This window comes from Chelon labrosus (genome assembly GCF_963514085.1).
Source record: "Chelon labrosus genome assembly, chromosome: 21".
Lineage (NCBI taxonomy): Eukaryota > Metazoa > Chordata > Actinopteri > Mugiliformes > Mugilidae > Chelon > Chelon labrosus.
The window spans coordinates 7,639,075-7,666,900 of NC_140354.1; the positions used below are offsets into that span (position 1 = coordinate 7,639,075).

General features: G+C 40.7%; 3 protein-coding genes across 7 annotated transcripts; 2 read left to right on the plus strand and 1 right to left on the minus strand.

Moving 5' to 3' along the window:
* The first annotated feature begins 368 nt into the window (after positions 1-368).
* On the plus strand, positions 369-5,084 carry cUnh16orf89 (chromosome Un C16orf89 homolog). The gene is made up of 8 exons (XM_084570446.1): positions 369-593; positions 2,853-3,005; positions 3,161-3,311; positions 3,466-3,583; positions 3,856-4,018; positions 4,411-4,515; positions 4,712-4,801; positions 4,948-5,084. Exons 1-8 carry the CDS (start codon positions 416-418, stop codon positions 5,049-5,051), a joined length of 1,062 nt encoding a protein of 353 aa, XP_084426572.1. The 5' UTR covers positions 369-415; the 3' UTR covers positions 5,052-5,084.
* Positions 5,085-6,555: 1,471 nt separating this feature from the next.
* ift70 (intraflagellar transport 70) lies at positions 6,556-17,838 on the minus strand. 4 transcript variants are annotated; one of them, XM_084570441.1, is made up of 21 exons: positions 17,515-17,838; positions 16,763-16,828; positions 16,104-16,313; positions 15,429-15,485; positions 15,186-15,321; positions 14,430-14,534; positions 14,182-14,310; positions 13,082-13,131; positions 12,348-12,500; positions 11,924-11,989; positions 11,736-11,789; positions 11,286-11,351; positions 10,697-10,773; positions 10,187-10,394; positions 10,018-10,065; positions 9,437-9,508; positions 9,170-9,273; positions 8,942-9,020; positions 7,664-7,793; positions 6,789-6,938; positions 6,556-6,691 (listed from the first exon to the last, which is right to left on the minus strand). In XM_084570441.1, exons 1-20 carry the CDS (start codon positions 17,560-17,562, stop codon positions 6,802-6,804), a joined length of 1,995 nt encoding a protein of 664 aa, XP_084426567.1. In that variant the 5' UTR covers positions 17,563-17,838; the 3' UTR covers positions 6,556-6,691; positions 6,789-6,801. The 4 variants fall into 4 exon arrangements, with proteins under 4 accessions (XP_084426567.1, XP_084426568.1, XP_084426570.1 ...); XM_084570442.1 differs by lacking the exon at positions 6,556-6,691 and having other exon boundaries at positions 6,793-6,938; positions 10,697-10,767; XM_084570444.1 differs by lacking the exons at positions 6,556-6,691; positions 10,018-10,065 and having other exon boundaries at positions 6,793-6,938; positions 10,697-10,767.
* Positions 17,839-18,679: 841 nt separating this feature from the next.
* On the plus strand, positions 18,680-23,670 carry LOC311506228 (uncharacterized protein). 2 transcript variants are annotated; one of them, XM_084570109.1, is made up of 4 exons: positions 18,680-18,830; positions 20,504-20,635; positions 21,526-21,655; positions 22,675-23,670. In XM_084570109.1, the coding sequence occupies exons 2-4, from the start codon at positions 20,518-20,520 to the stop codon at positions 22,955-22,957; spliced, it is 531 nt and encodes a 176-aa protein (XP_084426235.1). In that variant the 5' UTR covers positions 18,680-18,830; positions 20,504-20,517; the 3' UTR covers positions 22,958-23,670. The 2 variants fall into 2 exon arrangements, with proteins under 2 accessions (XP_084426235.1, XP_084426236.1); XM_084570110.1 differs by having other exon boundaries at positions 20,504-20,611.
* The last annotated feature ends 4,156 nt before the right edge of the window (positions 23,671-27,826 follow it).

The following is a 27,826-nucleotide window of genomic DNA, read 5'->3' on the forward strand; positions in this document are numbered from 1 at the left end:
AGCCTTCAAGGCAGCGCAGGGTTGGGGTGAGGCATTTAGTTGTGGTGGTTAAGGTTAGGCTAAGGGACTAGGGAACACTGCTTCAATTTAAAGATGCACAAACAGCAATGATTGGGAATAAAACGTTTATTAAATTGTGCTGATCTCATAGCTTCACTTTATATCTTTTAAAATCTTTAAGAAGACACTGCAGTAATTTGAAGGTTTGATGGTGCAGGCGTGAACAAATATGCTGATTGTAAGTATCGTAATGACAGTCAATCTGACGTCACGGCGGTTTCCTCCCCTTTGGTCCCTACTTTCGTCCCCCTGGTAAACAAGAGGCAGTCTGCCCTCTCTGCTCCCCTTCATTCCTGTCTGTCTGACGGAGTAAACTGTCCCGGAGCCTCCGGACTGGGCTCATCCGAGTGAGAAGATGCGGGCGGCGGGGCTCCGGCTGGCCGCAGTGCTGGCTCTGTTTGCCGCAGTGTGCGGGACACAGGCGGAGGTGATCGATGACATCCTGAGCAGCCTTTCCCACGGAGTGTCCTTCCTGGAGCGGCAACATGACCACATCAACCTGGACGGGGTGGTCGGGTTTGTCGTGCTGCAGGGTAAGTCAGCAGCTCCCCTCAGCTGCAGGAAACATCTGGGAAACATCTGCAGGGGTTTTGTGTTTGTTTTCGACGTTGTTCTCAACCTACTTACCTACGGTGGAAAATAAATATTTTCTGAATACATGTTCAGATTATTAATGGAAACTATAATAAATATGGTGCACCAATGCGGGTGCAGATAAGACAAAGCGTCCTCAAGCTTCTGCATATGTCATGTACATACAAGTTCAACCCACTGCTGCACGACTTAGCCTACTGTTTAATAAGTTAGTTTGGGTCTATGTATGAGTGACTAGATGAATTCATAAATAAAATAAAACTAATTAATAATTGTCTCAAACTATTTAGTTAATTGTTGGTCTACAAAACACTGAAACAACAAATAAATAAATGGCAACAATAAACTGATGAATTAATTGGAAAACTAACTGGATTAACTATTGCAGCTCTATCAGTGTGTTCATCATGTTGACTTTTTTATGCGGCATGAGCATTTGCCATTTAACAATCAAGATTAATACAGATGAGGCTCATGGAAATGCTGTTAGTTCAGCTTGGGAAGATGGTATGATGCAAGTCTTAGTGATAAGGCGCAGTTTGAAGGGTTGAGGCAGGAAATGATTCAAGGCATTTCAAGCATAGAAATATGGTAATGGTAGAGGTACAGAAGCAAGAGGAAGCAGTTAGATGCTCTAAGGCAGTGTCGCAGGCTAAGCAGGGTCAATGGGTGAACTGGGAGAGTGTGGAGAAAGGGAAGTTGAAGTGGAGAGAGCTTTGGAGCATGGAGGTTAGCAGGATTAGATTTATGTTAGGGGCTACTTATGATGTGCTGCCAACCAGAGCCATAGAGAGAGACTCTCTCTCTATGGCTCTGCTGCCAACTCCCCAGAACCTAAACCAGTGGGTAGGTGAGGATGCTGCCTGCCCACTGTGCACTTGTGTCTGCACGCTTAGCCATATTCTGACAGGTTGTAAGGTTAGTCTTTCCCAAGGACGTTATACCTGGCATCACAATCAGGTACTGAAATGTTTAGCAGCTGTAACTGAGGAAAAACGGGTGAATGCAAATTCCATGGCCGTTAACAGAGAGAATATACGTATTAAGTTTGTACGGGAGGGAGAAAAGGCTAGACCAGCAGGCATCAGGCATAACACGGGACAGCTAAGAGTAGGAGGAGCCTGGGAGATGAGGGCGGATTTAAATGAACAGCTGGTTATTCCAACCGAGATAGCTAGCAACCGGCTACGGCCAGATCTGCTGTTGTGGTCTGAGCCAGAGAAAGTGGTTTATTTCATAGAGCTGACTGTCCCGTGGGAAGATAGAGTCGAGGAGGCTCATGAGCGAAAAAGAGCTAGGTATGCAGAGTTAGCAGCAGATGCAGAGCAGAATGGATGGAAGGCTTATGTCCGCCCGGTAGAAGTGGGTTGCCGTGGATTTGTGGCAAAGTCGGTGATTGCTCTGCTGAGTGAGCTGGGCATACGAGGAAGAAGCCAGAGGACTGCGGTTAGCAATATGTCCCGAGCAGCAGAGAGAGCCAGCGACTGGTTATGGGTACGCAGGAAGCATGCTAGCTGGGGAACTAGCTAAGGTAAGGATGGCCGCATGTAGGCCATGATCGATTTGTTTGTTACGCGATTTGTTTGTTTGTTACGTGTTTCAGCCCGCATCAGCGGGGCGAATCATGGTAGATTTGTTTGTTTGGCTCGTGGTTATTAGTTACTATATTAGTTGTTGATAGACATCGAATGGTGAGGAAAACAGGGTTGCGCAGTGGCGGTGTGGAGGGGGGTGACTCCAGGACGCTGTAAGTCACTGTTAAGCCTTCTCGAGGTGTCTTGGGCCTAACTTAACGAAACATCGGTGAAAGGAGGTGCCCACTTGAAAACCCCAATGATATGCTGCATACTGCTGTTGTCTTCATGTTACGTGGTAGCTATGGTTAGCTGCTGAGCGGGCTATACAAGCCAGCAGTGTTTAGTTTATGTAGATTATAGGTTAATTGTCATATCACATGACCATAGGTTTGGTAGGGTCTCTTAGTTGAACAGGGCCTCTAAATGTGTTTTGCCTGGGATTTTGGCACAAGGGATTATAACATCTTATCCTGTGTATTACTGAATGCGTAGGTGATGGAAAAGTCAGAGGATCCCTTGACACACCTTTTGGGATATGAATGAATCCATTAATCTTTCCAAAACAACAATGTCAGTCAACAGGATCTGTTTCTTTACTGTTGGGTTTGTTTTGTGTCTCAGCTGAACTGAAGGAGGCAGTTCGGACGTGGCCTCACACTGACCCAGTCAGTTGGGCTCAGAGAACAACAACCGTTGCTCTGGTCAAACGGCTCGACCAAAACCTCGAAAAGGCCGTCGCTGCCCTCAAACAGAACGACCCTAAATACTACAGAGGTAAGTCTGTATTCCCAGAAATGTTGGTTGACTCAAGAGGAAAAGAGCAGGCATGTGCAGCACAAAAAGATTTACTTTCAGAAGTTGAGTTTCATTGAGAATCACTGGGGTTAATCAGAGATCGTTAGGCCTTAATAATTTTCTCCACCTTTCAGAGTTTGAGCCCCTGCTGTCATGGACTTTCTGGCTGATTCCACAGGAGTGGTGTTCCACAGATCCCAGTCTGGTTTATTCCTCCACCATGACCACTGAGTGTTATGACGAGCAGCTCAGTGACAAATGTTTGACCCTGCTGCTTGGAACCTGGTATGCAGCCACAGTGTTGTCCAAATTGTATCGTAATTCCTTTGTCTTGCCTTGTGTTTGAGCTCTCTGGCTCTCAATATACGCAGGTTGTGTACATGTTAGATTGAGTTTGAGGATGCTCACCTGTCTGGCTCATGTGTGTCTGTTTGGATAGGAAGATGAATGGTACGCCCTGCATCGTCACAAAGCCCTGTCGAGACACCATGACTCGTTTTGGTTGCCCACACTATTCTCTGTCCCACCAGCTACTCTACTTCATGATTGGAAAAATGGTGAGATGATGTATGTAATCTGCATAAAAAATATAATGTGTTGGATGAAAATGTTAGTTAAAGGAAGCATTTAAATAGACAACAGCAGAGGACCAAGGATGGAACCTTGGGGAACACCACAGATGTGACTTTTAACTTTTCCATGCAAAAAAAATACAATTTGAAACTATTTAAAGTAGAGAAGACCTTTAAATATTTGCATTTTCAGTATGAAGAGAATCTATAACCTCAAAACCTCCAGACGCTAACTGGTTTGAATTTGTTTGAATCAGAGAGGCTGCACTAACCTGCTGAAAGGTGACACACGCGAGTCCAGAGCCAACATGACTGAACAAAACTACCAAAAGATCTTCTGCTCCAACATGATGAAGACCAACCAGGATATCATAAAGGATGGTTTAACTGAACAGACAGTTGACATCTTCATTGAAAACAGTGAGTATCAGCATGTTCATTTGCTCATTAATCTATTGACTGTATTAAAATTGTTTTACTTAGATCAAACTGCTTATGTTTTGAACTTGTTCATGGCAGGTAAGAACCTTAAATCCTGGTAACATTAAAAAAAAAAAAAAAGCTGAAAAAAGACTCATGCTGTGTTTCTCACCACTTTCCAAGCCAGTAACCCTTTACCTAAAAGTAAAAACCCTGTGTAAAATTAGATTCTTTTGTTATTTTTGCAGCAGTCAGTAAAATCTCCAACAAATAATGCAAAAGATGAAAAACCTGATTGTTTTATACCAAAATGAATGTAAACTGGACATGGTATAGTGGGGGATTCTGATAAGTATTTCTTAAGGTGACCTACTTGTTCCCTCTTTTGCTAGTCCTGATCTGTGGATTGTCTGGTTTCTCGGACTTCCATAAAGCTGACTGGCTGCAGCACATTCTCAGGCTGCAGGATGAGGAGGTGGGCTGCTTTGGGAGAGACAGTGAGTATCAATAATACTTATTTGTCACTAGTTACATGCTACTGAATGAGGACTGCAGATATAAATTGCCAAAATACCCAACATGGAAAGCAAAATTGTGTAATAGAATTTAATTTCTGGACTAAACTATCAAAGCAGCTTCAACAATAACAACATTAACAATACTTTAAGTATGTTTTACTGCGTATTTCCACAGAGAGCATCATGTCTCAGATCATTGGAGACGAGCTTCTGGAACAGCTGCAGCCTCACAGGAGGGTGAAGAGGAGGGAGAAGATACTTCCAGGTAAGTTTGTCTTTGTTTTATTTTCACAGACCATCACTCTCTAGTTTCTTTACACTTTACTCTTATGGATTGCACTTTTGATTTGTTTTTATGATCATGCAACTGCATGGCTTTTTACTTTTTTTCTGTCATTTCTCATCTGACAGATGGCTGCTCCAGCCACATGACGGCGGTGGCCGTCGGTGCTCTGGGGGGATACCTGAACTATTACCTGGCAGAACAGGACATAACAAAGAGGCCGCTGTCCTGAACCAGCCACCCACCCTCCTAACCCCTACTGAGGGGTTCTCACAACCAAAACATTGTAGATCATCAGCTAGAAATGTTCTTCAAAGATGGAAAAATGAAAACTTAAGAGATTTTTACTTACATCTCTTTTCATACTAGATTTTGTGAGTAAAACAATGTAGAAAAGCATTTATAGTTAAGTATAAATAATAAATTCCACACTAAAGATCTTTTAAAAGTAGAGATGCTTGATTCATAAGTAACCAGATACAATTAGTTCACTTGATTGAATAAAGGTTTATGTGATTTTCCTGTTGTGCTCCAAATATAAGTGTCTTTAGTCTGTCAAAGTAGCCAGAGAAATCTAAGTCAGTGGTCTTAGAAGCTTATGCAGTTAATTAAGATCTTGTTTTTCTAAATGAAATTATGGTTTTGGAGGAAGATTTCTATTAGGTTTTATTAGTTTTGTACTTCAACAATAGCGTAGGGGTTAAAATGTCTGTAATATAATCAATGTGTCAGAATGTCTCTTGGTAAGACAAACAGCATCTGTATTCAGGGATATGAGGAGCAATCATGGTTTGTTTTTGAGTGAAATAAGCTTCTTGGAAAGACCATTTTTTTAAGAAAAGAGATTGATCTCCATCCATATGCACTCCCTGGCTCACACGGTCCCCCTGTATATTTGTGCATGGACACAGATTGTATCCCAATATACACTGTTATGTGCAACGTTGTCTACATTGGAGTTGAAGAATGCATGAGCCACACAATAGACAGATTAAGGGAAAGGTCAGCAGGCTCTAATTAACTGAAATTATGCCTTTGCTTTGGCAGCGTAAACTGAGAGTAAGACTCAAGTTTGAAATGTTTTGTAAGCCAAACATTTCAAAAGGACAATGATCAGGGTTTTATGAAACACAGAGACCAGAAAATGTGTGCAGATTTACTGTACCGTTTATTACTTGTAGTGTGAAAACAATGTCAACATGACAGAAAATTAAAGAGACTTAGTGCATTCTGTGCAGTTCAGGGATTTGATTTGTCTTGTCTCAGGCTCAGAATTTGACATTACTGGACATCATCTGCAAGAGTGAAGTCTATTGAAACAGTTTGGATCATCTCTATTATGAGTCTATATTTACATTTAAACACACTTTACTTTCATAAAAACAAACTTCTTAAGTTTTTCTTAAGTCTTTATTTTCTTTATGTTTTTGCTTTTGACATGTAATCAACTTAATATACAGTCCATGTTATTCATATTAAGGCAGCAGTCCAGTACCAAAGGGGATCTGCATGGACTATGAATGTATGATAGATAAAGAGACAGACCAGCTGGTATCATGTGAATGTTTGTTAGCAGAATAAACCCAACTAATAAACAAAGTCTGCTCTATTTCTACAAATCTCTTTATATTTAATACATTGAGTAGCGGTGATAATAAAATCTGTGATATATTAGTGGCCGTGATAGTTGAGTAGAGCTAAGGGTTGGAGCAGGAAGGCTCCTTTAACAGTGATTGTGTAAGATTTGTTGGAGTAAACTGGGAACGGATCTTTCAGTCAAAACTCTCTCTGCTTCCACAGAGCAGAGAAAGAGTGAAGAAGCTGCACGAAGGAAGTCAGGAACTTGAAGATGGTTTTGATCCTAAGACCTGACTGAAAACACATCAGAGTGTGAAATTATTGTCTTCTGACTCAAGTTCTGTTATCCTTTGAATCAAACAATTTCAGGATGAAAACATTGCAGTGACACCTGTGTAATGATGTCACTTGTTCCAGCCAATGACCTCGTAGAACAAAGCCTTGAGCAGTCGAGCCTCGTAGGTGACGGTGTTCTTGCCGATGTGAATGCGGACCTCCTCCAGTGGCTGCTCAATGATGGCAGGCACCTCCTTCCCATACACTGCAGGGAGACAAAGAAAACTCAGTCAATTCAAAGAGAACAATAAACTCATGTTTTGGGTAAGTTCAAGGAACTTTAATTTCACAAGAACTAATATTCAGAAACCTTCCTGGGGAGGAGTTCCCCTAGCATGTTGTGACGTCTGTGAAAACAACACTGTCAACTCCTCAAAAGGTAATTTAGGCCTTGAGTTCCCTCTGCAGGAACTTTGCTATACAAGCAAAAGCTTTAAGGTACTTAAGAACTAAACCTGTGTGTCAAATAATTGAACAAGGAACTACTACAGGGACAAATTGCACTAGGGCATTTTATTAATGGTTTGGGAACTATTAAGAAAAAGTTTAGAGGGATGGTATGGAGGTCCTGCTGCTTAATGCCCACCCAGAAACGAGCACACAAACTTAACCAAGTGGAAAAGGTCGTGATTCGTGAGTACTTGTAGATTCTAAACTGTTCTAATGATCTGTTGTTTTACTTTTTCTCAACCATTGTCACAGGTGTGAGTTAATCATTACAGTATAGACAAAAAAGCCGCATGGAAAAGTTCCATGTGATGCTAAATCTGTTCCTTCACACACAGGATAATTTATAAACTTTTAATAAGGAAAAAAATGTTGCTTTTGAGATAAAATGATAAAATGTGAACCTGCAGCTGTGTTTAAAATTGAAACCAACTGAAATGTTGTTACTGTTGTTCAGTGTGTGTGTGTGCGACTGCTGCTCACCCTCGCAGTGCTCCAGGAACTGAATACACTCCTGTACCACAGCGTCCCTCAGCATGACCATGTGTTTGGACATGTTTTCCAGCAGGGAGAGGAAACAACGCTTGGCGTAGAACCATGTGTCTGTCCCCAGCTACACACACAAACACACATATATGAAATTGTTATATTTTTAATACAAAAAAAATATAATCTTAGTAAAACCAGACTAAAACCTGATTCCTGCCAGCGGTTTTGTTTTGTAAACCACAACTTTGCTTCATGCTTTAACTACATAGGACAGTGTGTGGCATCGACACCCCTGAAATAGTGAAATGGTTTGAAGTAACCAGAGATAATGGTCGGGTTCTGAGAGGCTGGCGTGACCGTCTCCCCAGGCTTCACATTCCTGAACTCCTCTTTGCTTTCACTGTGAATGTGACTCAGCAATGGTGACTGTTTTGCGGATGAGAGGGGGAAACACTCAGGATGACGGCTTGTGTTCTCAGCTGGAACTTAGTGGACTCAGCTGCAGCTGGAGTGTGGTGTTGTGACTGGACGGGATCAAAGGTCCCAAAAAGAGCAGCTCAGTCTCAGAGAAGTTCCTCACACACAGAGTCCCGGAGGGCTCAGGTGGTTATTTTTGGTTGATAAAAGAAAATAATTGGTTGAAAATGGAAAATACTGGAAAATAAAATCTGGAAAATACTCTGGCAAGTGGGATTATTAGCATTTCTACATAAAATGGTGTTAGTTCTTCATCTAAGTTACAATTAGGAACTGGATTCAGGACATGGCAAGTTTGGAGTCCAAATAAAAAAAAAAAAACAAGATCAGAGGTGAAGATTAAAGCTAGTTTAACTAATTAAAATCACTTCAAGTTTAATATTTGCACAAAGGCTTGAACAATGGCTTGCAAAAAATAACTCCTACTAGAAGGCCTACCATCAAGAAATGTTGGTTTGCATAAAGATGGAAAGTGTGGGAGTTTAGATATTTATCAGTAGATACACTGTCCTTAAATAGATGATAGATTTGGACTGTGGTTGTTCTCATTCTCTCAAGGCATCTAGCTAAGATGCTTCTAAAAGCCCAACTTCAGAGATGAAACTGAAGTCCAGAAAAAAAAGACTTCATCAGAGCTCTATACACAAATCACTGGATGATGAGGACAGGCTTATCAACATATCTTACAGGATGATGGCAGACTGGCTGCTCAGTGGAGTTCAGATGATATTAGTTGATGCAGCAGAACAATTACCCTAAACACTTAGGTAAGTAAAAAACAATTAAATGGCCTACCTTCTTATTGTACGGCTCCAGGCTCTTGATGACACGCGAGATGCCAAAGTCATAGTTTCCCTTTGCACAGTATAGTGTCCTGAAAATAAAACAATACAACGCTCTGTTTGTTTCCTGTCATGTCTTAAAACACCTTAGATACAGTACAATCACAGAGCCTTAATACATTTTAAAGTCCTGTGTCTACAGCACATTCCTGTTAAATCACTCTCTGCTAATGTAACTCACCCAATGACTAAGTTGACAATGCAAAGGTGGAACACCTTTTTGTCTGGGTCATCGTAAGAGATCTGCTCCTCTTCTTTTTCGATCTTCCTCATCAGCTCTTCAGCCTGTTGAAGCAAGTTGTCATGAAGAAGAAGAACGTTAATTTACCGTAGAAATGTAATCCTTATAGCAACAACATTTACAGACAAAAATAAATGCTGGCTAATTTCCAAGAGCAAGTAGTTCCTGTGAAGACACTGTGGGCCTGCTGACTTCTTCGTACATTACCTCTTCGTTTTGGCTGGTCATGATGTAGGACACACACAGGTTGGCCAGAACTACAGCGCTCACGTTCAGGATCTGCAGTGGAACACACACATCGATTCATCAACTATTATTTTAAAAAACAAACTGCAGACCTGTGACTGCTGGTATTTAGCTGACTTTACAGAATCACAGCCACAATGGCCAGAAGATTTTTTAAAACTAGGTTGAAACTAAACCCAGTGTACTTGAAAGATGTGACAATGTGATTTTAGAGGAAAAAAACATCTTCACTAAAGACAAACCTTTGTTGCTTAGATTTCAGGTAAAAAAAACACACAACTTGTGTTGCCATGACCACCTAAAGCCTTGAATAGACTTGTTGCTTTAACAAAATTAGTAGATTTATAGTTTCCTGTGCCTTTCCCCCATGCTCCATAGTCATGTCTTTGTGACTTAATTATCTGAAATTTGACAAATGCCAACACCACTGCAAACAATCAAACCCACACAAAATCATCAGAAAATCACTGAAACAGATGTCATGCACAGATGTGAAGACACTGCAGAGGAATAACCAACAGCTGTTTGGGCTCTATTTTTACCGAGGGTTTACACTTGCAGGGACACTCCTGTATGTTACACTGCTCCACCTGGACAGAAAGGCAAACTGTCAACGTTTAGTCCTGACCACAGACTCTGCTGACGGGTGAACGATATTCTAAATCTCACACCGCACATTAGAAATGTCACCAGCCATGCTGAAACACTCACGTTGTCGTAGTGCTTCTTGACGATTGGCTCGTAGAAGCCGATGGCCTCCTTGTACTTGTTCTGCATGAAGAGGACATGAGCCACGTTGAGCTTCCAGGTGTCGTCCTCGTTGCAGACCTCCACCGACTTTCGGAAAAGTTTCTCCACCATCTGGAAGTTCTCCCGGTTCCAGTAGATCTTGGCCTGGGCCATGAGGACCACGATGTACCTGAGACAAGACAATCAGAAAGGGAGGATGAAGAGGGAAATAATGGGAAGCATTTTCTTGTAGAATGAGAGTAAGGAATACTGACAATGTAATAACTGTTGTAATAGTCGTTTGTGAAAAAAGTCTTTCATATGTTTTGTTTGTCATATCTCTGTATCTATATTCCCCTACAACTAAAATTATTTAATTCTGGAGTGACGACCTGGTTAAACAGTAGACAAGTCCAGGAAATGAAGTAGGTCACTGTAATGTAGTTTCCTCTGAAGGGATGAAAATATGACCGTGTGTTTGTGTGTCCTCACTTTTCCTGCATCAGGTCGTAGTCCTGCAGAGCTTTCTTCTGAGCTTCATCGTCCCGAGTCATCCTGGCCTCCTGCACCTTAGAAAAGATGGACAAAATAAATATTCACACAAAACTTCAAGTCTACCATTATCTCAGGATGTGGCAGTGTCTCTGTTATCTGTTGAAGGTGGAAGTCTGGATCTGGGTAGTCCATGTTAGAGTAGGAAGCCTTCCTGACCTTTGAGCCTCTAAGGCAGCACCTTTAAAGTTGGTGGTAAGTTAGTTTTTCTTTTTTGTCTTGTTTGCTTATTTGTTTACTTGTTTGTCCGTATAGGTGAAGTGTTACAATTATGTGATAAAGAGAAATGACTCGGGAATAAAAAATGTAGTTAAAATAAGAGCAATACATGAGTTAAACTGATTTAAATACATTCTACACTGCATACTTTCTATTTAAACACATCAGATCGAAGACAGAGGTCCTTACTGAGACACCTACATTATGGATAGAATTTAACAAAAACATCTTGACAGGATGACAAGTAATTAGTATGTAATTCTACAAAATAAAATACAAAAAACACACAACTAGGAATGAGGAAAACGACCTGCTTTGCTAGCTTGCGCAGCTGCTCAGTCAGTTTTCCATTCATCTCGTCAAACTTCCGGAACGCCTGTAAAAACAGAAAATAAAAATAAAAAACGATGAAAAAAGCATGAAAAAATAAATCTGTAAACTTAAAAGTTCTGCTGTAAAAATATGTAAATTATAGCTAAATCTAAATCGACTAAAATACAATGTGACTGCAGGAAAGATAGTTCTATGCTCACCAAGCTTTCAATACACACTAAGAAGATGTACCACATTTGAACATGTAAAACCGACAAGCTTGTGCATCCAAGCTGTCCAAAATTCAATTTCCCTCTTCTCTTCACCAAGGCTGTTAAATAAAAATGAAGGCTTTGTTCATTTTAAAATAATTTATCACTCAGATTGCTTACAGTTTAATATCTTCTCAAGAAACACAACATTAAATGTCAGGTGTTTCATACTGTACCTCCTCTGGTGCCGTCTGACAGGTCAGTAAGGCATCAAGGAACTCGTACATGTACTAGAAAGAAAAAAAAAATAACTTAAACACTGAATGAAAACCTTTCATCTTCATTAAGTAGATGAAGATTTTAACAATTGTGCAGACAACACTGGACATGAGCTGAGTTTTTGTACGAGAGCAGAGGAACTCACCGGGGAGAGGAACTTGTAGGTCAGATGGGCGTTTTCTGCCAGGACATCAGCTGCCAAGTCAAAGTACTGGAAACATATCCAGCAGAGAGATTAATACCATTTTAATGAAAGAGCCACACCTCTCTACACCTTTTTGCGTGTTTTTAGCTCTTTCCACAAGGACTCACACCACATGAGTCTAAATCCCTTTAAGACTGTTAGTTCCTGCGTGAAACCTAACTTATGTACAGTACGGTGGAAAATACAGACGGGCCAAACATGTTTGAGGGCGTCATTGTATTAAATTAGAGCACATTGATGATTCTCAAAATAATGAAGTTAGGGTGAGCGCTGTCAGGTTTATGCAGCTGAAACTAAAGTGAATGAAAACCTTTCATATATTTTTTAATAAAACTCTCTCTGTGCATGACCTACTGCATATTACCTCGTGTTTGCAGTAGAGCAGCAGCAGGTTTCCAAATGTGACAGGAGGGAAGGAGGGCTGCTGCAGGAGGAAGGCCAGCTTCTCGAAACCCTCCGATGGCTTTGTGTCCATGTTCACCAGAGCCTGGTTGTGAAGAGTCACTGGATCCAACTCCTGACAACACGCACCGACACACACATATCAAAGTATATGAATTTAGAGACACAAAACATATTATATATACAGCATACAACACAACTGACAACACCCCACTGCAACATCACTATACTTAAAGTCAAATCAATTTATGACACACACGTTTGAGAAAAATAATCAATAAATTGTCATTAATAATATTTAGTTTAGTTTTTTGACAGTGATAAAATACACTTAGTATTAAATTCCACTAGGGGGCAGTGGACGTGCATTTCTCTCACAATCCTCACTCTGAGCTTAAAAAGACAGTCGTGACTCGGCGGCAGTGGAGGATGGACCAAGGACAGTCCCACATCTGTATGTTAATTTTTAATAAGGCTCCTTTAGGAATATGAAACTATCATGATTGCCTCTATGTAAACATTCACATTACAAGTGAAAACTCACACAAAGCCAAACATGTCCTGGAGTCCCCAACCCAAAACTTACTCTCATGGGGGAGTGGACAAACAGATTTAAGTCCCCACAACATAATACAGTAACACAAGTACACACATGTACACGGAATAGATTGGGAGTGAAAGTGCGATGATTGTTACCTCCTCGGATCTCGGGGGCATGTCTGTCAAAGCCTCCTGAGCTCCTTTCACTGCAGGAATCCACATGAAAACAGCAGGAAAGAAAGCAGTTGATTCAAGTGTGTGTACGTCTCTGCTACACACTTTTTACTTTACAAAAAGTGACATTATATTTTAAGGCTTTCCTACATAATTCCTAAAACTTTGCCTTTGTTGGACAGTTGGACAAAGAGATACAGAGAGCAAACGTGAGGAGAGGGTATAATTGCAAATGTAAGGCAAGTCTTTTAACCACCAGCCTAACAGGACGACCTCTAAAACTTCTTCCTAGCTCCATATTTGGAATCATCTCTGCAACCTGGTTTCAGATCTGAAATCGAGCACCTCAATCTCCTGTCTGTCTCACCAAGGACATACAGCAGGTGATGTAGCTCCCTGTCCTTCTGACAAAGGAGATTGTTTGATGTGGGCTTCAGACATCCTCCTTCCTGCTTGTTGTCCTCTGATCCCTATTCTTTAAAGCTTTGGTTTGATAATGTGTCAGACAGTTCAGGGAGGAGACCGAACGACCCCGCTTTTGAAGATAAAAGAAAGCTTTTCCAGGTGATCTTCATCTTCTTGTACTGGTTACTCTCTCTGTAGCTATATTTAGAAACAAGTTCTGTGGTAGTGACCTGCTTTGGACTGAATCATAAGAGCTGCACTTTAGTAAGGAAAACTCAGATTCAACTCACATTCTATCCTAATTGTTGTCGTGATGCTGTGATGTGACAGTCCCATGATACTGTAGACCGGCTGTAGGTGCTCACATATTGAGGTGTCACAGCAACTAAGTATTCTGTCCCCTTAATATCGTCTACACACTGTTTGTGTTTTTACAGTGAAAAATTTAAATGATTGAGATCTTCAGACTCAGTCCATTGGTTAAATGTTACATAAACAGGACTGTAATTTGATCCAAGTTTATAGTAATCTAAAAGCTTATTTATATGTCCCTGCCTGACTTCTTGTACATACTCAGAAGTATAAATCCAGCTCTGCCTGTTATGAGTCTCTGAGCTCTCACAGTTTTTTATCTTCACTACATGCCAGGTTTTAGAGCCACTGATTGAGGTGCTTACAGTTCTTCAGCTGGTATTCAATGGCAGCTTTGAGATTGAAGGCTTCGATCAGCGCTGTCTGATGGAGTACCAGCGTGTTTCCCACACTGTGGACATCGATGCCTTCGGTCGTCATCCCAACGCTCAGCTCTGGCGTACAGAAAAATCACACTTGTTTTCTGATGACCAAATAATGGTAATAATATCACTCATGTCATGTTGTCTGTCAACGGAATAGACATTAGCATTTTAATGAGATGTGTTTTTACCTGGATGTTCCTTGATCCCTCGTTCTATGATCTCTCCGATGTATTTGAGGGCCTGAGCGTAGTTCTTCAGGCTGTAGTATGTCAGGGCGATGTTGTAGGACAACGCTGACAGAGAGAGAAAGGAGCAGGAAGGCAAAGAAACCAAGATGAACGTTCAACTTATTTTAATCAAAACCTGATCTTGAAGACTGCTGCTTTCAGTAGTCTTTAAGAGCGCGTCTGTGACCAACATCAGTGGTTTTCTTCTCCATGAAAAAGGATCTTAGACGTTTTTGTACAAATGCAGTTATTAACAAGAAACTTCTGGGGAAGACACAGAGAGTCGTCTTTTGTCTGTTGACTAATTTTTCGAGTGCTCTCTAATTCCTCTACATCCTTAACTTTCCTTATGTCCTAAAGCATTGCTTGTATGTTTTTTAAATGTATAAAATATGCTACGTTCATTTACTTTTGTAAACAGAAATTTCTGGGGAAGATACAGAGAGACTGCAAAGAAGTGGTCTTGCAATAACATGTGGAACAGATCTGGGAGGTGTTTTGTCCACAATATAAGACAGCAGTTGCTCAACTACATGTAAATCTGATATGAAACTGGATACAGTTCCGTATCGGTGCACATTTTCCGGTAGGGCGCACATATGGCTAAATGTGTTTTCTCACTGGTAGTTTGACATACAAATGTGAGAAGATACATTCTGTTTGTAAAAAAACAACAATTCATTGAAGGTGTATTCACATCTGTCTTTGAATGACTACCTGGCACATATCCCAGCACTTGCATGGCAGACATGAACTTCTTGCAAGCCTCCTCATACTTGCCGTCCTGATAAAGCAAACAGCCCATATTGTAGACGTAGTCTGGATCGTCCTGGGGAAGCTGCTCCAACAGTGACTATAAAAGGAATAGTAAGCAGATAATAATCATTTCAACTGCTTCCATACTGAACAGAAAACGTGTCATTTGCATCTATTTACAGATAATGTGTGGCAGCTCGTCACCTTGGCAGCAGAATAATCTTCCTCACAATATTTGATACAGGCTTGAAGCTTGACCATCTGTGTTAGAGCAAGAGAGGATAAACAAAAGGTAAACCAGGGACACAATACTGCAAGCCAAGGGCTCATTTTACTTCGACTTCAGAGCATAACATTAAGCACCAACATAAACTGCAATCTCTGATCCACACTGTCCATTCACTCATTTTGATGAGCTCAAACTTGTTTTCCCACAATTAATTAAAAAACATCCTCCAGAAGTTTTTTAATTCCTCTGCTAGATTTAATCATTTTGACAAGATAGACTTAAATTACATTTAAAGGCAGCATCAATGTGAATTTTTGGTAATGAAAATGTTTTCCCTGTTGTTGTGCTATACTGAGTTTTCCTTGCCTTATCTCATTTGTTGTGCATTTATGCCCCAGATGTATTTGTTACAACACTTCTGTGGAACAAATGCTCCCAGTGATGGAGGGTGTGTAACAGATGGTTGAAACAAAGCGTAAAGATTTTAGTGCAAATAAGGTGAAATTGTTCCTCAAATGCAAATTGGAAGCAGTGATGGAGCACCTGGAACAAAGTACTTTTACGTCGCCATAAAAGTCACATACAAGCATTATCATACTTGTTCTGAGTCCACCAGTGTGTGTGCGTGTCTGTGTGTGTGTGTACTGTACCTTGATGTGACTGCTGGGGTTGTCCAGCACAAATGAGGCCTTAGTGGCCTCAGGATAAGCCCCAGATTTGTACAAGGACTGGGCATAGTACACCTTGTACTCTTCCACTTCCGGGTGAAGCTGGGTGAGCTGCTCGTAGCACTCTGCAGCGTTGGTGAAGTCCTGGATGTGATAGTAGCAAAAACCCAGCAGAGACAGCGCTGCCCTGGACTGAGACACAGAGAGTAAGAATAAGTTATACTGATGACCGTTTGTTGCATCTCTACAGAGAGAAAACACCCATCTTACCATCTGCATCCAAGACACCGGGATACTAAGAATGTAAATCTGCAGTTGTCACATCCCAAAACGTGATACTCTAGTGTTCAAAATTTCCACTAAGGCTGCTTAACCTATGATTATTGTTAATTTGCTTGGTCTATGAAATGCCTGAAATTGTTGTTTATTGTTGCTCATTTTCTGTCCATGGACTGTTTATTACATACATAATTTCTTCTGTAGATTAGCAAAAAAACAGACAATGGAATGGATGGCATATTTCATTTTTGGCCTATTTATTTTAATGACAAGACGTAAATACATCACGAAAAAAAAACATACTATAATGCCTGTTTTTTTGTTTTGTTTTGTTTTTTCTGATGAACAATCATGTCACTTACCTTTGTGTGCTTTTGAAGCTGGCCACTCAGAATGTGGATTGCCTCTACATACTGGCTGTCTTTAATCTATGAGAGATTACATTTAAAAGCACATTTTGATGAATCTGAATCAGCTGTATTGTTCACATACAAGGAATCTGACACCGGTAACTTTTGCTCTCTTGTACAATAACACAGAACTTAAATAAGCGTAAAAAATAAAAGCGTAAAAAATGAATCTCGATCTGTACACATAAAATAAAATAAAAAAAAACTGAAGAATAAAGAATAAGAGAAGATATATACAATATCCAGGATTTTGTACAGTGAGTACATGCAATTAATGCAGAGTTATTGTTGTTGTTCATGTGGATGGTTTCACACTCTGTAACACCACTGAAACCCCCTGTTATTAATAAAAACTGTTCTGTTAGTTGTAAAGTAATGTACATCCGACCTAATTCGCTAACCATTTGACGCATAACTCCGTGAACTGCAGGAGTGACAACTTAAACCATCAGCTAACTATACACCAACTTAACGTCAGGTTTACGGACACACATTGCAATGACTGCTTGTTGTTCGTTGTATTAAATGTATGCTGAATACACGAACATTCCGGGAAAAGTGTTTTGTACCGTGCGTAAATTGTTCAATAAACTGGACGCACCAAAATGAACGCTTTTTAAATTGAGATTCGGTCGAGCAGTATCGACGGCTGCTAGCTTAGCACTCAGCTAACACGCTAACTTTAAATCGAACACTATTCTCACCAGTTTGTAGATTGTAGCAGTGTACTCTCCGTCTTTTATAGCTGTCATGACTCCAAACCAGTAGCTTCAAAGAATGCAAGCTACTTGCATGTGTGCGTATCCCCAAACTTTTGAGTGCAGCATCTAGCTAGCTTCTCTTCAGTGGACAGCGCATAGCAGCTGTTACCTAGCAACCCAGTGGACCGGAAAAGGAAAGAGTAACAGACGTGTGGAGCAGCCAATCATCTACGAGCACATTCGGCAGTTTCCAGCATGGTTGTCAACCGTTTCATATTTTTTTTTTTTTCCTGCAGCTTTCATTTGTCTGCTGCACAGAGACAGATGTATCAACAGAAATGCTTTATTTATTCTTTATTAAAAAAAAAAAAGCAAATATAAAACAGCAACATATAGTATTGTTATCCTGAACGCACAAAACTTCTTACTTTGCGCCTCTATTTTTAGTTGTTCTGAATTTCTTTGGATTTTGCTTCTTTTTCATCATTTTATTTGCATCTAATTTTGCACTCGTTTCAACTTATTGCCTCTTATCGGGTTACTATGAGTCAATTTGTAACTGGTTTGCATCTCTTTATAAATGAAAGTTTGATCTCTTCTGTGGTCCTTTCAGATGTCTTTGCTTCTCCTTCAAGTAATATTTTGTGCAGTTGTAGTTTTTAGCATCTTGTTGCTGTTATTTCAAACGTATTTTTTTTTCTTTTTGTCTTTCTGTGTTTGTTTGACAGGAGTTGCAGAAAAAAATTTCAACCATTGTTTCAAACTGAAGCGTTGGACTGGGGGTGCTTGTGCCTCGGCCTGGTAGCCTATAGGCTGTGTTCAGTCCTTTCACGTGTCCTGCTCATGCACACGTTCGTTTTATAATCTCTTCTGTTCTTTCATCTCACACGACAGAATACAAGCAGAGACTGATCAAATCTACCAATGACTTAATGTCTGAAGGATCCAGGAGGTGACCTCATCCAAAGGTTAAAGAAAAGGAGAACACACACACACACATACACAAAGTGCAAAAACATATGAAACCACCCAAGGATCTGGAGCTTTGCCTCAAACCCAAACCACACTGTGCTGACCACCATGCCTCCATAATGATGGGGGACAGGGCTTATGGTTTGTGTGTATGTGTGTGTTGAAAAGTAAGAGTGTAAGACTTTTCTTTCTGTATATACATGTGCATGCATGCTCGTGTGCAGAAGGGGTGTGTTTTTTCTTCTTCTCTCTTTTTGCAACTTCTTGCATGCCTGTCATTGACTTCTGTTGAGGCGAGCAGGAAGCTTTGCAGTAGAGGAGCTGCAAAACAACACTATAATTCGCAGGTATGTGCAAAGATACTGATCAACTTTTTTAGCTGTATGATTAAAAAAAAGCCAAATTAGTGCTGTCAGATGGGAGGATGTCAGCTTATCTGTGGCATCTCAAGTAAACTTCTTTTTTTTTTTCCTATCTATTCTTGTTTTCGGAATTACTTTATATTGATTATTGCCAAAAGAGACAATGCTGTTGCTTCTGCAAGAAAACATCACTGTATTCATGCTGCACAAAAGCACGAGCTCTCTAAGTGTTATGCATGCTCGAGATGAAACTGAATGGGACTCTTTATTAATGTCGAGCATGAATTTAGATAAGGCATCTGCCATTTAAATATTGAATAACTCTGGGGACTCCTGTAATTCTTCCATATTGTGCCTCCCTACACTGCAAGGCCAAACTTATTTCATGGTTGTCAGATTGAGCCTGCAAGAGCTGATAAGATTTTGGGTTGCTTAAAGTGTTTGTTCAGAGAAAACCTGCAACAGGAAAGGTGACAGGAATACTGTGTTTATGTGTGTGTGTTTTAGATTCTGTTTGAGTGTTTATACCTTAACTACAGGTGCTCAAGCATGTTCAGTTGTTTGGTGATAAGTTTGATACCAAAATCACACAGTTATCCCCTGAAATACTGCAGGTTGAATTTTTTTTTTTAAGCTGACAAGCAGGTCCATCTTTAAAACATGTGAAATTCAGGTAAACACAAATGCCCAAGATGGCTGTCTGTATAGTCTACTGGATCCTCTGTGTATTATTGTAGGCATCTGTGAGACAAACATGATGTTGCTGAGCTAGTGTCTTCTCTGCATGCCTCTGCAGCTCTCCTCCAAGTTTTCCAAGTCGGCCTGTCAGTTCAGTTTTGTGCCCCAGCTTTCTGACTGAAGCTTGGACTCATTCCTTAATGTAAGCTGACTGCCGAGAGTTTTATAGCCTCGGGCCGACTTCCTTTGTTCCAACCCCTGACACGCCTGGAAGACTTAGAAGTTTGTACACTGAGAAGTTAGATTTCCTTTCTCTGTGCTTTATTAGGATTGATAGCCACGGCGGTAGCAAAGCCATACCTGGTTTAACACGGTGCTCAGGAATACTGAAATCCCAGAGCATTCTGACTCAGGCACAGACACAGAAAACTAGACCATAATAACAACTGGCATACAGATCTCAGAGGACATCGTGTTCAGGAGGCAATATCTTGAACCCAAAAAAGGAGCTTTAATGCGTGTATTCATTATCTTAATGTAGTGTCCACAGTAAAAGAATAAAACAAAACAGTTCAGTTAAAAAATGCTCTGCAAGTGGAACAAACACAAATGTTTTTTTCTAGTAACGTAGGACGGACACCTGTTTGATCCAGTGACACTGAGACTAGCATTGCATTTCTCTATAGGAAGACACAAAGTAAGTCAGATTTTATTTGTTTAAAAGCATCCCATAATTGTTAATTTTCCCATCAAGAGTAGTGGTATTCTCTTGAATAGAAATGACAGGAATTAAGGTCAGGAACATGGCCACAGGCTGAAGTCTGTCGGGGGCTATTAAGCATCATAGAATCACGAAGCACCTGGAGAGTCCCACCTTACCATTCCTGACTAAAGCTGGGGGCAAACTGATAAAAACAAATTGTCCTCGTGGTTAATCTCCTCTCTCTCTCTCTCTCTCTCTCTCTCTCACTCCCTGCCAGGTGCTGGTCTGATCATGGCCTCCAAACTGAGCGTGCTGCTGCTGTTACTGGCTGTCGCCGTGGTAACAGTGCTGGCCCAGAGGAGACGCCCGACTTCGAAGGCCAACGGTGAATGGAACTACAGGGATGGCTGTGAGCACCCAGATTACTCTTTGTTTACTCCGGGTCAGAGGTCAAGTTCAGGGCTCATCATGGTGATGTCAGAGCTGGAGGTGAAAGATCACGCTGCAACCTCAGAGCAATCCTTTCTGTGAACCTATGAATGGATTCGCCTTTTATTTGAATAACATTTAGAGAAAGATGCGTCTTCTGTTCAGAGTCAAAATACCCTGATGTCCTGACAAGATACAGTAAACACCTATTTTCTCTTGTGCCGAGTATACCAAAAGACCACAGATTAATAACATGAACAAAGCAGTTAAAAAAAAAAATTATGAATAGACTCACACAACAAAATATGAAGCCAGAACTAGGAGACGGTTAGCTTAGCTTAGCATAAAGTCTGGGGACAAGGGGAAACTATCCGGCTAAAATTCAAAAATACACCTCTAAAACACACCCCAGTATAATTGTCACATTACATCTTATCATTTATTTAGTTTGTTTGGGGAGAGTAACTTGAGACTGACATAGACTTATGATAAATTTAATTTGAGAAATGTAGGCTTTCCTTTTTTGTGATAAATAACCTGTAGAATATCCTCAGAAAAATACATTTTAGATGGAATGTAATCTATTTCATTTGTGCGTTTTGTATACATATATTCTGGCAGAGAACATCAGGGAAAAAAATCTTCTATAAAAATTGCCAATACAGCAAACAAGTTTCCAAAATGTCAAAAGTATTACTTTATATGACTCAAGCAGCTTTTTATCTTTGCATCATTTGGTTTGAAGGAAACATGAGTTCTGACCTCGGGGACTTATAAATATGAGCTTTTATGTGACAAACCGTGTCACTGCTCAGCTGTGTCTGAAGAGGATTGTCCTAAATTAACCTGTGTTGTGACTTTCTGTATCAGCTGAGAAGGTGAGCATGCGCGGCGTTGCCAACCTGACAGAGGTTTTGGACAACTGGAGGTTCGACATCCTGAGCCAGATGAAGGGACTCCTGCAGAACGACCACCAGGCTCTGCTGCCGGACTACGCCAGGTGATACCACAGTGTAATATCTGGCATCAGCGTGCATAATATAATAGACTTGTCTGCAGGAAAAAAAATATGACTGTGTCCTAAGTGTGGAGGCAGTGTTATTTTTGCGGATCTGAATTGAGTGTCTTTGTCCTCCTGTGTGTTTTATTTCTGAGCAGACAATTTCAAATAAAACAGTGTGTGTGCTGAGGGTCGCCACAGGAATTTTTTCTTTTTTTTTTCGGGGTACGCGCTGCGGCCAATGCCGTCATAAGAGACTGCAGCTCAAACTGCAATTTAAATGTGAAAATAGAAACGTGCTCTTGTGCAGTGGGAATCAAATGTACTTGAGTTTTTCCACAAGGAAGTCTGCTGCTTCCTGCCTCTCGCCACAGGTCATTGGACGAGAGATCATTATGGTCCACTAGTTAAATAAGCAGTACAGGAGCAGCCATATTTAATCCTTGTTTTTCTCACTCCTCGGGTCTTTCTCCATTCTGTTTTCTTGTTTCCTTTTCAGTCTCCGCTTCATAGCTGATGACTTGCTCAGAAATATTTTCAGTTCTAAATCTGTAATATCTCACGTTAATGTGCAATTTTATTGCAGAGCACTGCTGCTGGTGTTGAAAATCAGTTTCACGGATGTATGAGCGCTTATTAAATCCTCCAGTCTTTTCTTCCATCCATAAACATCAGTAGAATATCCGCTGTCAGAAACCCACATGGATCACACCGCAGGCTTTTTCAGAACTTCTCTGCCAAATGTCACTGAAACTGATCTTGAAGGAGGCTGCAGTCTTGCTTTTTAGCTTCAAAAGAGGGGAAGGAAATGAAAACCTTTCTCAAGCTTTTCCCAATTATAAATAAAATATTCACCACAAATTGACCCGTTGTCTACAAAAATACATATAAAGCTGACGGGTTTTATGTAATTGAATCATTTTTTCATGTATTTGTAAAAGGTTTTGTATTTAAATTATCTGACACATGCCACTCAAGAGCTTCTGTTTACCATTTGCCTTTACTCGCTCTCTGTTCAGGATCCAGCCACTGTCTGAGGCTTTAGACGACCTCTACAAGGAGTTCAACGCCCTCAAAGCTCACCTGGGCGACCTGACCGAGAAGTTTACCGCCATAGAATCTTTCATTGACGAGGTCAAGGCCAGTCGTGCCAACACCGCCAATACTGCCAATACCGCCAATACCGCCAATACCGCCAATACTGCCCCTGCACCTGCCTCTGATCCCGCACCAGTTCCTGCCCCAGCCTCCAGGCCAACTCAGAGGAGGACAGTGAGGAAGAGGCCATCCACCACCTCCTAAACAGCTTCTTCTCCTCTGATGTTTGCTTCTTTGTCTCTATCTTATCCAACAGCTCAGGCACTCTGAAGCTAATCCTCCATTAACTTCATTGTTATCAGGTCATGTGTTCTACACAGCATGTTTTCTGGCAGATTGACAAGCAGATTGATACGATAATGGGGACAATCCTTGAAGCACACAATTAGTCATAAAATTTGTTAAGCTGTCATCAGTGGTTCGCAGGTGTATAGTCACGATTTGTGTTGGGCTTCATACACTGAGGTGCACTTATTGGCAATTCATGTTAGTTAATAATTTCAAAATAATGTTTTTACTAAACAGCATGCTTCCCTGTTGCAATGTAATAAATAATTAAATTAGACTTAGGCTTAGATAAACTTTATTGATCCACAAGGGAAATTGCTAGACACAGAAACCCCAAAAGCAATCATTTCTTACTGAGATGTCACATGGCTGTACCAGCCTCTTAATGGGGTCACAATATTGAATCAGGTGCTCAGGGACCAGTGGTGGAAGACTGGTAAGGCTATTTAATCTGCACCACTGACTCCCAAAAAAGGAAAGGTACACAACAATTTTGAATGATTTAAGGTTTCCCATGGCTTCTGAATGACATCTTCTTCAGCTCTGCCTGTGTCTGTATTCTGCGAGCATGCTTGACAATGTTGGTTTGGATTACTGCTGCATCCAAATAAACTCGCTTATTGCATTAATTCATCGGTTCAGTTGTTGCTTCTTTAAAAACAAGTCTACTCTGATCTGAAATAAGAAGGTCCGAAAATGTTCCAACAGCAAGAGGGGAACGCAAAGTAAAACTTTAGTCCTGATTTCATCCAAATGTTTTTTTTAAAAAAAGAAAAGAAAATTCCTAACAGTAACATTTGATCAGTGATGTTGATACATGGTCCTCTAGGTTTAACAGATGAATGTACAACTTCAGATTTAGTGTTTGATATTTTGATGTGAAAAACTTTTGGTCGTGGAAAAGATGTTAGTCTGATCATTGCCATGCATCAAGCAGAGAAAACATCTAAAGAGATTGGAGAAACTACTAATATTGGGTTAACAACTGTCCAACGCATTATTAAAAACTGGAAGGATAGTGGGGAACCGCCGTCTTCGAGGTAGAAATGTGGTCGGGAAAAAATCCTGATTGATCGTGACTGCGATCACTTAAACGTTTGGTGAAATCAAATAGAAGAAAAACAACAGTAGAACTCAGGGCTATGTTTAATAGTGAAAGTAAGAGCATTTCCACACGTACAATGTGAAGGGAACTCGAGGGATTGGGACTGAACAGCTGTATGGCCTTAAGAAAACCATTAATCAGTGAGGCTAACTGGACAAAAGGGCTTCAGTTGGTTAGGGAGCATAAAGATTGGACTCTGGAGCAATGGAAGAAGGTCATGCGGTCTGATGAGTCCAGATTTACCCTGTTCCAGAGTGATGGGGGCATCAGGGTAAGAAGAGAGGCAGATGAAGTGATGCACCCATCGTGCCTAGTGTCTACTGTACAAGCCTGTGGGGGCAGTGCTATGATCTGGGGTTGCTGCAGTTGGTCAGGTCTAGGTTCAGCAACATTATGTGCCCAAAGAATGAGGTCAGCTGACTACCTGAATATACTGAATGACCAGGTTATTCCATCAATGGATTTTTTCTTCCCTGATGGCATGGATATATTCTAAGATGACAATGCCAGGATTCACTGGGCTCAAATTGTGAAATTGTGAGTGGTTCAGGGAGCATGACATCATTTTCACACATGGATTGGCCACCACAGAGTCCAGACCTTAACCCCGTTGAGAATCTTATGGATGTGTTGGAGAAGGCTTTGTGCAGTGGTCAGACTCTCCCATCATCAATATTAGATCTTGGTGAAAAATGAATGCAACACTGGATGGAAATAAATCTTGTGACATTGCAGAAGCTTATCAAAACAATGTCACACCGCTGTAATCAAAGCTAAAGGCAGTCCAACAAAATATAAATTTTATTTATTTATAGCCTAAAAACGGTTAAGTATAGAGATTTGTGGGCTTGAAATCCAATCTATTTGAGGCCCCAAAAGCTCTTTGAGGCTCAGTTTAGGGGCTCGAACACTCTTTTCAACAAAAAGCCAAATTCAGCTGTCTGCGAGCTGTGACCCAAATTTGTATTACATCAGAGTCACCGAGAGAAACATCAGTAATCCCATATACTGTAACACACTGTGTGTAATCTGTCGTTGCTCTCATTTCTGACTCACTGCAGGAGACCATGTGGGACGGAGAGGCAGCAGAGGAGGTTAACCAGGGCGACAGAAACACTGAAACGTGAACCAAACGGTGTATCAAGCAGTTTATGTATAAAACATTGAAAGCTGCTTTCATTTTAATGATCCAGCTGTAATCTGCTGCAGACTTTATTAAAATGGCTCCGAAAATCGGAGGTTTTAGAAAGCCGTAAAGGACGTTTAGGGTGGAAAGTTATGCATGAAGTCATAATAGATACTGTATATTAAAATGTACAGTATCTAGAAGCTAAAGTAAACCTGGTTTATCCTCTCTACAAACACTGCACTCATCTAGTTTTACTACAGTACTCCAGTCTTCATAATGCAGTTTGTAATTGCCGCACATCAGATGTTGCAAATTTAATTGTCATTGTTCTAATGTTAAATACAATATAAAACTGGTTGTGGCCGTACTAGAGAAGCGTGTGTGTGACAGCTCCCAAACGAAACCATGAACTCCAGATTCACTCGGCTCATTGACAGCTGGCTGAACAGAGTGAATCAGCTGATGAATACAACATGAGCGCAGGTGGCGGAAAGAGAAACTCCAGCCCAGGACTCACTTTCATGCCATAATTCGTGGCCACACGGCATTATTGGCTTGCCTCACTTGGCCAGTTCATAAGTGGATTCACCGGCTGCAGCGCTCCAACTGCCCTGCTTGTATTTCGGATCAATAATGAATTTCATGCTTTTTGGTGCCATTGACATTCTGCCCAGGATCACTGGAGAAGAAACACGCTACCTTTTAAAACTTTCATGTGTGATATCGCTAGAGTCGCGGTTTTCTGATATTCTCAAGGAGTTTAAACTCCCACATATCAGGAAAACACTTCTTCCTTTTTGTCCTCTTGTCCTCTGTGATGCCATTAATCCGCTTTGACCTCTGACCCTTCATTTGAAAGGCAGTCATATGTCACTGTATGTCACAAGTCTCTGCCAATCAGATGTGACGATTGATTTTGCAGCTCATCAGTCAAGGCTTCCTGACCTGGAGGTCAACGGGAGTCACCACGTCCCTCTGAGAAGCTGCCGTCATCTTAATTCAGTCCTCGCTCATCTCCTTGAAACATGTCCTGAGGCTTTGACACTAAGCGATGCTCTTCATTTTCTCACTCACTGTTGTGGTGAACGGCAAAAGGCAAGTTCAGACACACACACAAAAGATTTTATCTCTGCGATAGGTCGATTATGAGATCATGAGATTATGAGAAAAATGAAATGAAGCCACAAACTGAGTTACGTTCCTTTGTGGTTATTCTGTTTGTCTTTGTCATTTCATATTTTTTCTGTTGTCATTTTCTGTAGCTGGTTTTGCAAAATCAAATGTGAAAGACAAAAAGCCTACAATCATGCTATTGGCTTTTATAGCGTGGACATTTAGTACTTGGGTCTTTATGCTGATGCCAGGATGCTAACATGCTCAGAGTGAAATTGCTAACATGCAGATGTCTTAAGGGTAAAATGACATGACTGACAATGCAACCATTCATAAAAAAAATTAAAAAATAAAGAAATAAAGCTGAGGTGGATGAGAATGTCTGTTAGTTTGCAGGTATTTGGTCATAATCAAAATTAATAGAGAAATTAAAGTGATGGTGTTTACACTGATCCCGAGGGGAACCGTGAACATTTAACCAGAGTTCATTGTTTTCATCCATGAAAGAGTTTAAGCATTCTAAATGTCAGCCTTACAGTATGCTGTACCAGCACAGGAGTCAAGGGATTGCCATTATTTTAATCCTAATCTTGGAAGCATGTTTTAGTTCAATCTGACTGACAAACAAGTCACCGTTGCCACTGGGAGAAACCTTCCAATGCTACTCTGCAGAAGGCAAAAATAGATCATTAACAAACACTAAATGTTTTATAGCTGCCAGAATTATTCATGAGTTACAAAAAGAATGCATGTTTATAAACCATTTATTAACACACTTAGTAACTATTAGTACATGTGTAAATTATTAAGATATATAAATGTGCATTTAAATAGTTTATTAAGCGTTTTTCTTACACTGAACCGGTGATGTATTCCGTATTTGGATGTTAAAAAAAAAAAAGGAAGGCCTTCATTCTCACCTGTCCGCTGGAAACAGGATGATTGCATCATTTTTCCACACTGACATTCCCCCTTGAAGCCACTTGCATCATTCTCTAGATTTAAGAACAGAGCCCTTACCCAATAAAGTAAACAGACTTTTATTAAATATAACTTGATGCTGAGATTTTTCCATGCCAGCTCTCCGCACGACTTAGCAGAAAAACAACAGGTGAAAGATGAGAGGGGACGTTCATAAACTCTCGCAAGGGAACATTGCTTTGGAGCTCGATTTGTCAGCTGCTGTGAGCACGGGCCTCGGACGGACGGCAGCGGTGTAATATTTGACGCAGACATAATTTTTTCTAATGTTCTCTGAAAGGTTCTGTTCCAGCAAGGTCTTGCATGAATAAATTAAAGTCAGGGGGAAAAGGGCAGCTGCCACCTTGTCCTTGTCTCTTCATGGTGTCTTAATGCTTTTCCTGTCGATATGTTGGATTCCTGCGATGAGAGGTTGTTTTGGAGTGACGGAGAGAGTCCGGGAGTATGAGGATGCCGC

Bases quoted from the DNA above. Each gene is read 5' to 3' on its own strand.
- ift70 (XM_084570441.1), bottom strand. From the start codon at position 17,562: ATGACAGCTATAAAAGACGGAGAGTACACTGCTACAATCTACAAACTG. The intron at 14,311-14,429 runs GTAAAAACACAT...TCTGTACGCCAG, and splicing joins AGGGATCAAGGAACATCCAG to AGCTGAGCGTTGGGATGACG. The intron at 9,274-9,436 runs GTAATGTACGAA...TTGCTTCAACAG, and splicing joins TGACCAGCCAAAACGAAGAG to GCTGAAGAGCTGATGAGGAA.
- cUnh16orf89 (XM_084570446.1), top strand. From the start codon at position 416: ATGCGGGCGGCGGGGCTCCGGCTGGCCGCAGTGCTGGCTCTGTTTGCC. The intron at 594-2,852 runs GTAAGTCAGCAG...TTTGTGTCTCAG, and splicing joins CGGGTTTGTCGTGCTGCAGG to CTGAACTGAAGGAGGCAGTT. The intron at 4,516-4,711 runs GTGAGTATCAAT...GTATTTCCACAG, and splicing joins GGGCTGCTTTGGGAGAGACA to AGAGCATCATGTCTCAGATC.
- LOC311506228 (XM_084570109.1), top strand. From the start codon at position 20,518: ATGGCCTCCAAACTGAGCGTGCTGCTGCTGTTACTGGCTGTCGCCGTG. The intron at 20,636-21,525 runs GTGAGCACCCAG...TTTCTGTATCAG, and splicing joins ATGGAACTACAGGGATGGCT to CTGAGAAGGTGAGCATGCGC. The intron at 21,656-22,674 runs GTGATACCACAG...CTCTCTGTTCAG, and splicing joins CTGCTGCCGGACTACGCCAG to GATCCAGCCACTGTCTGAGG.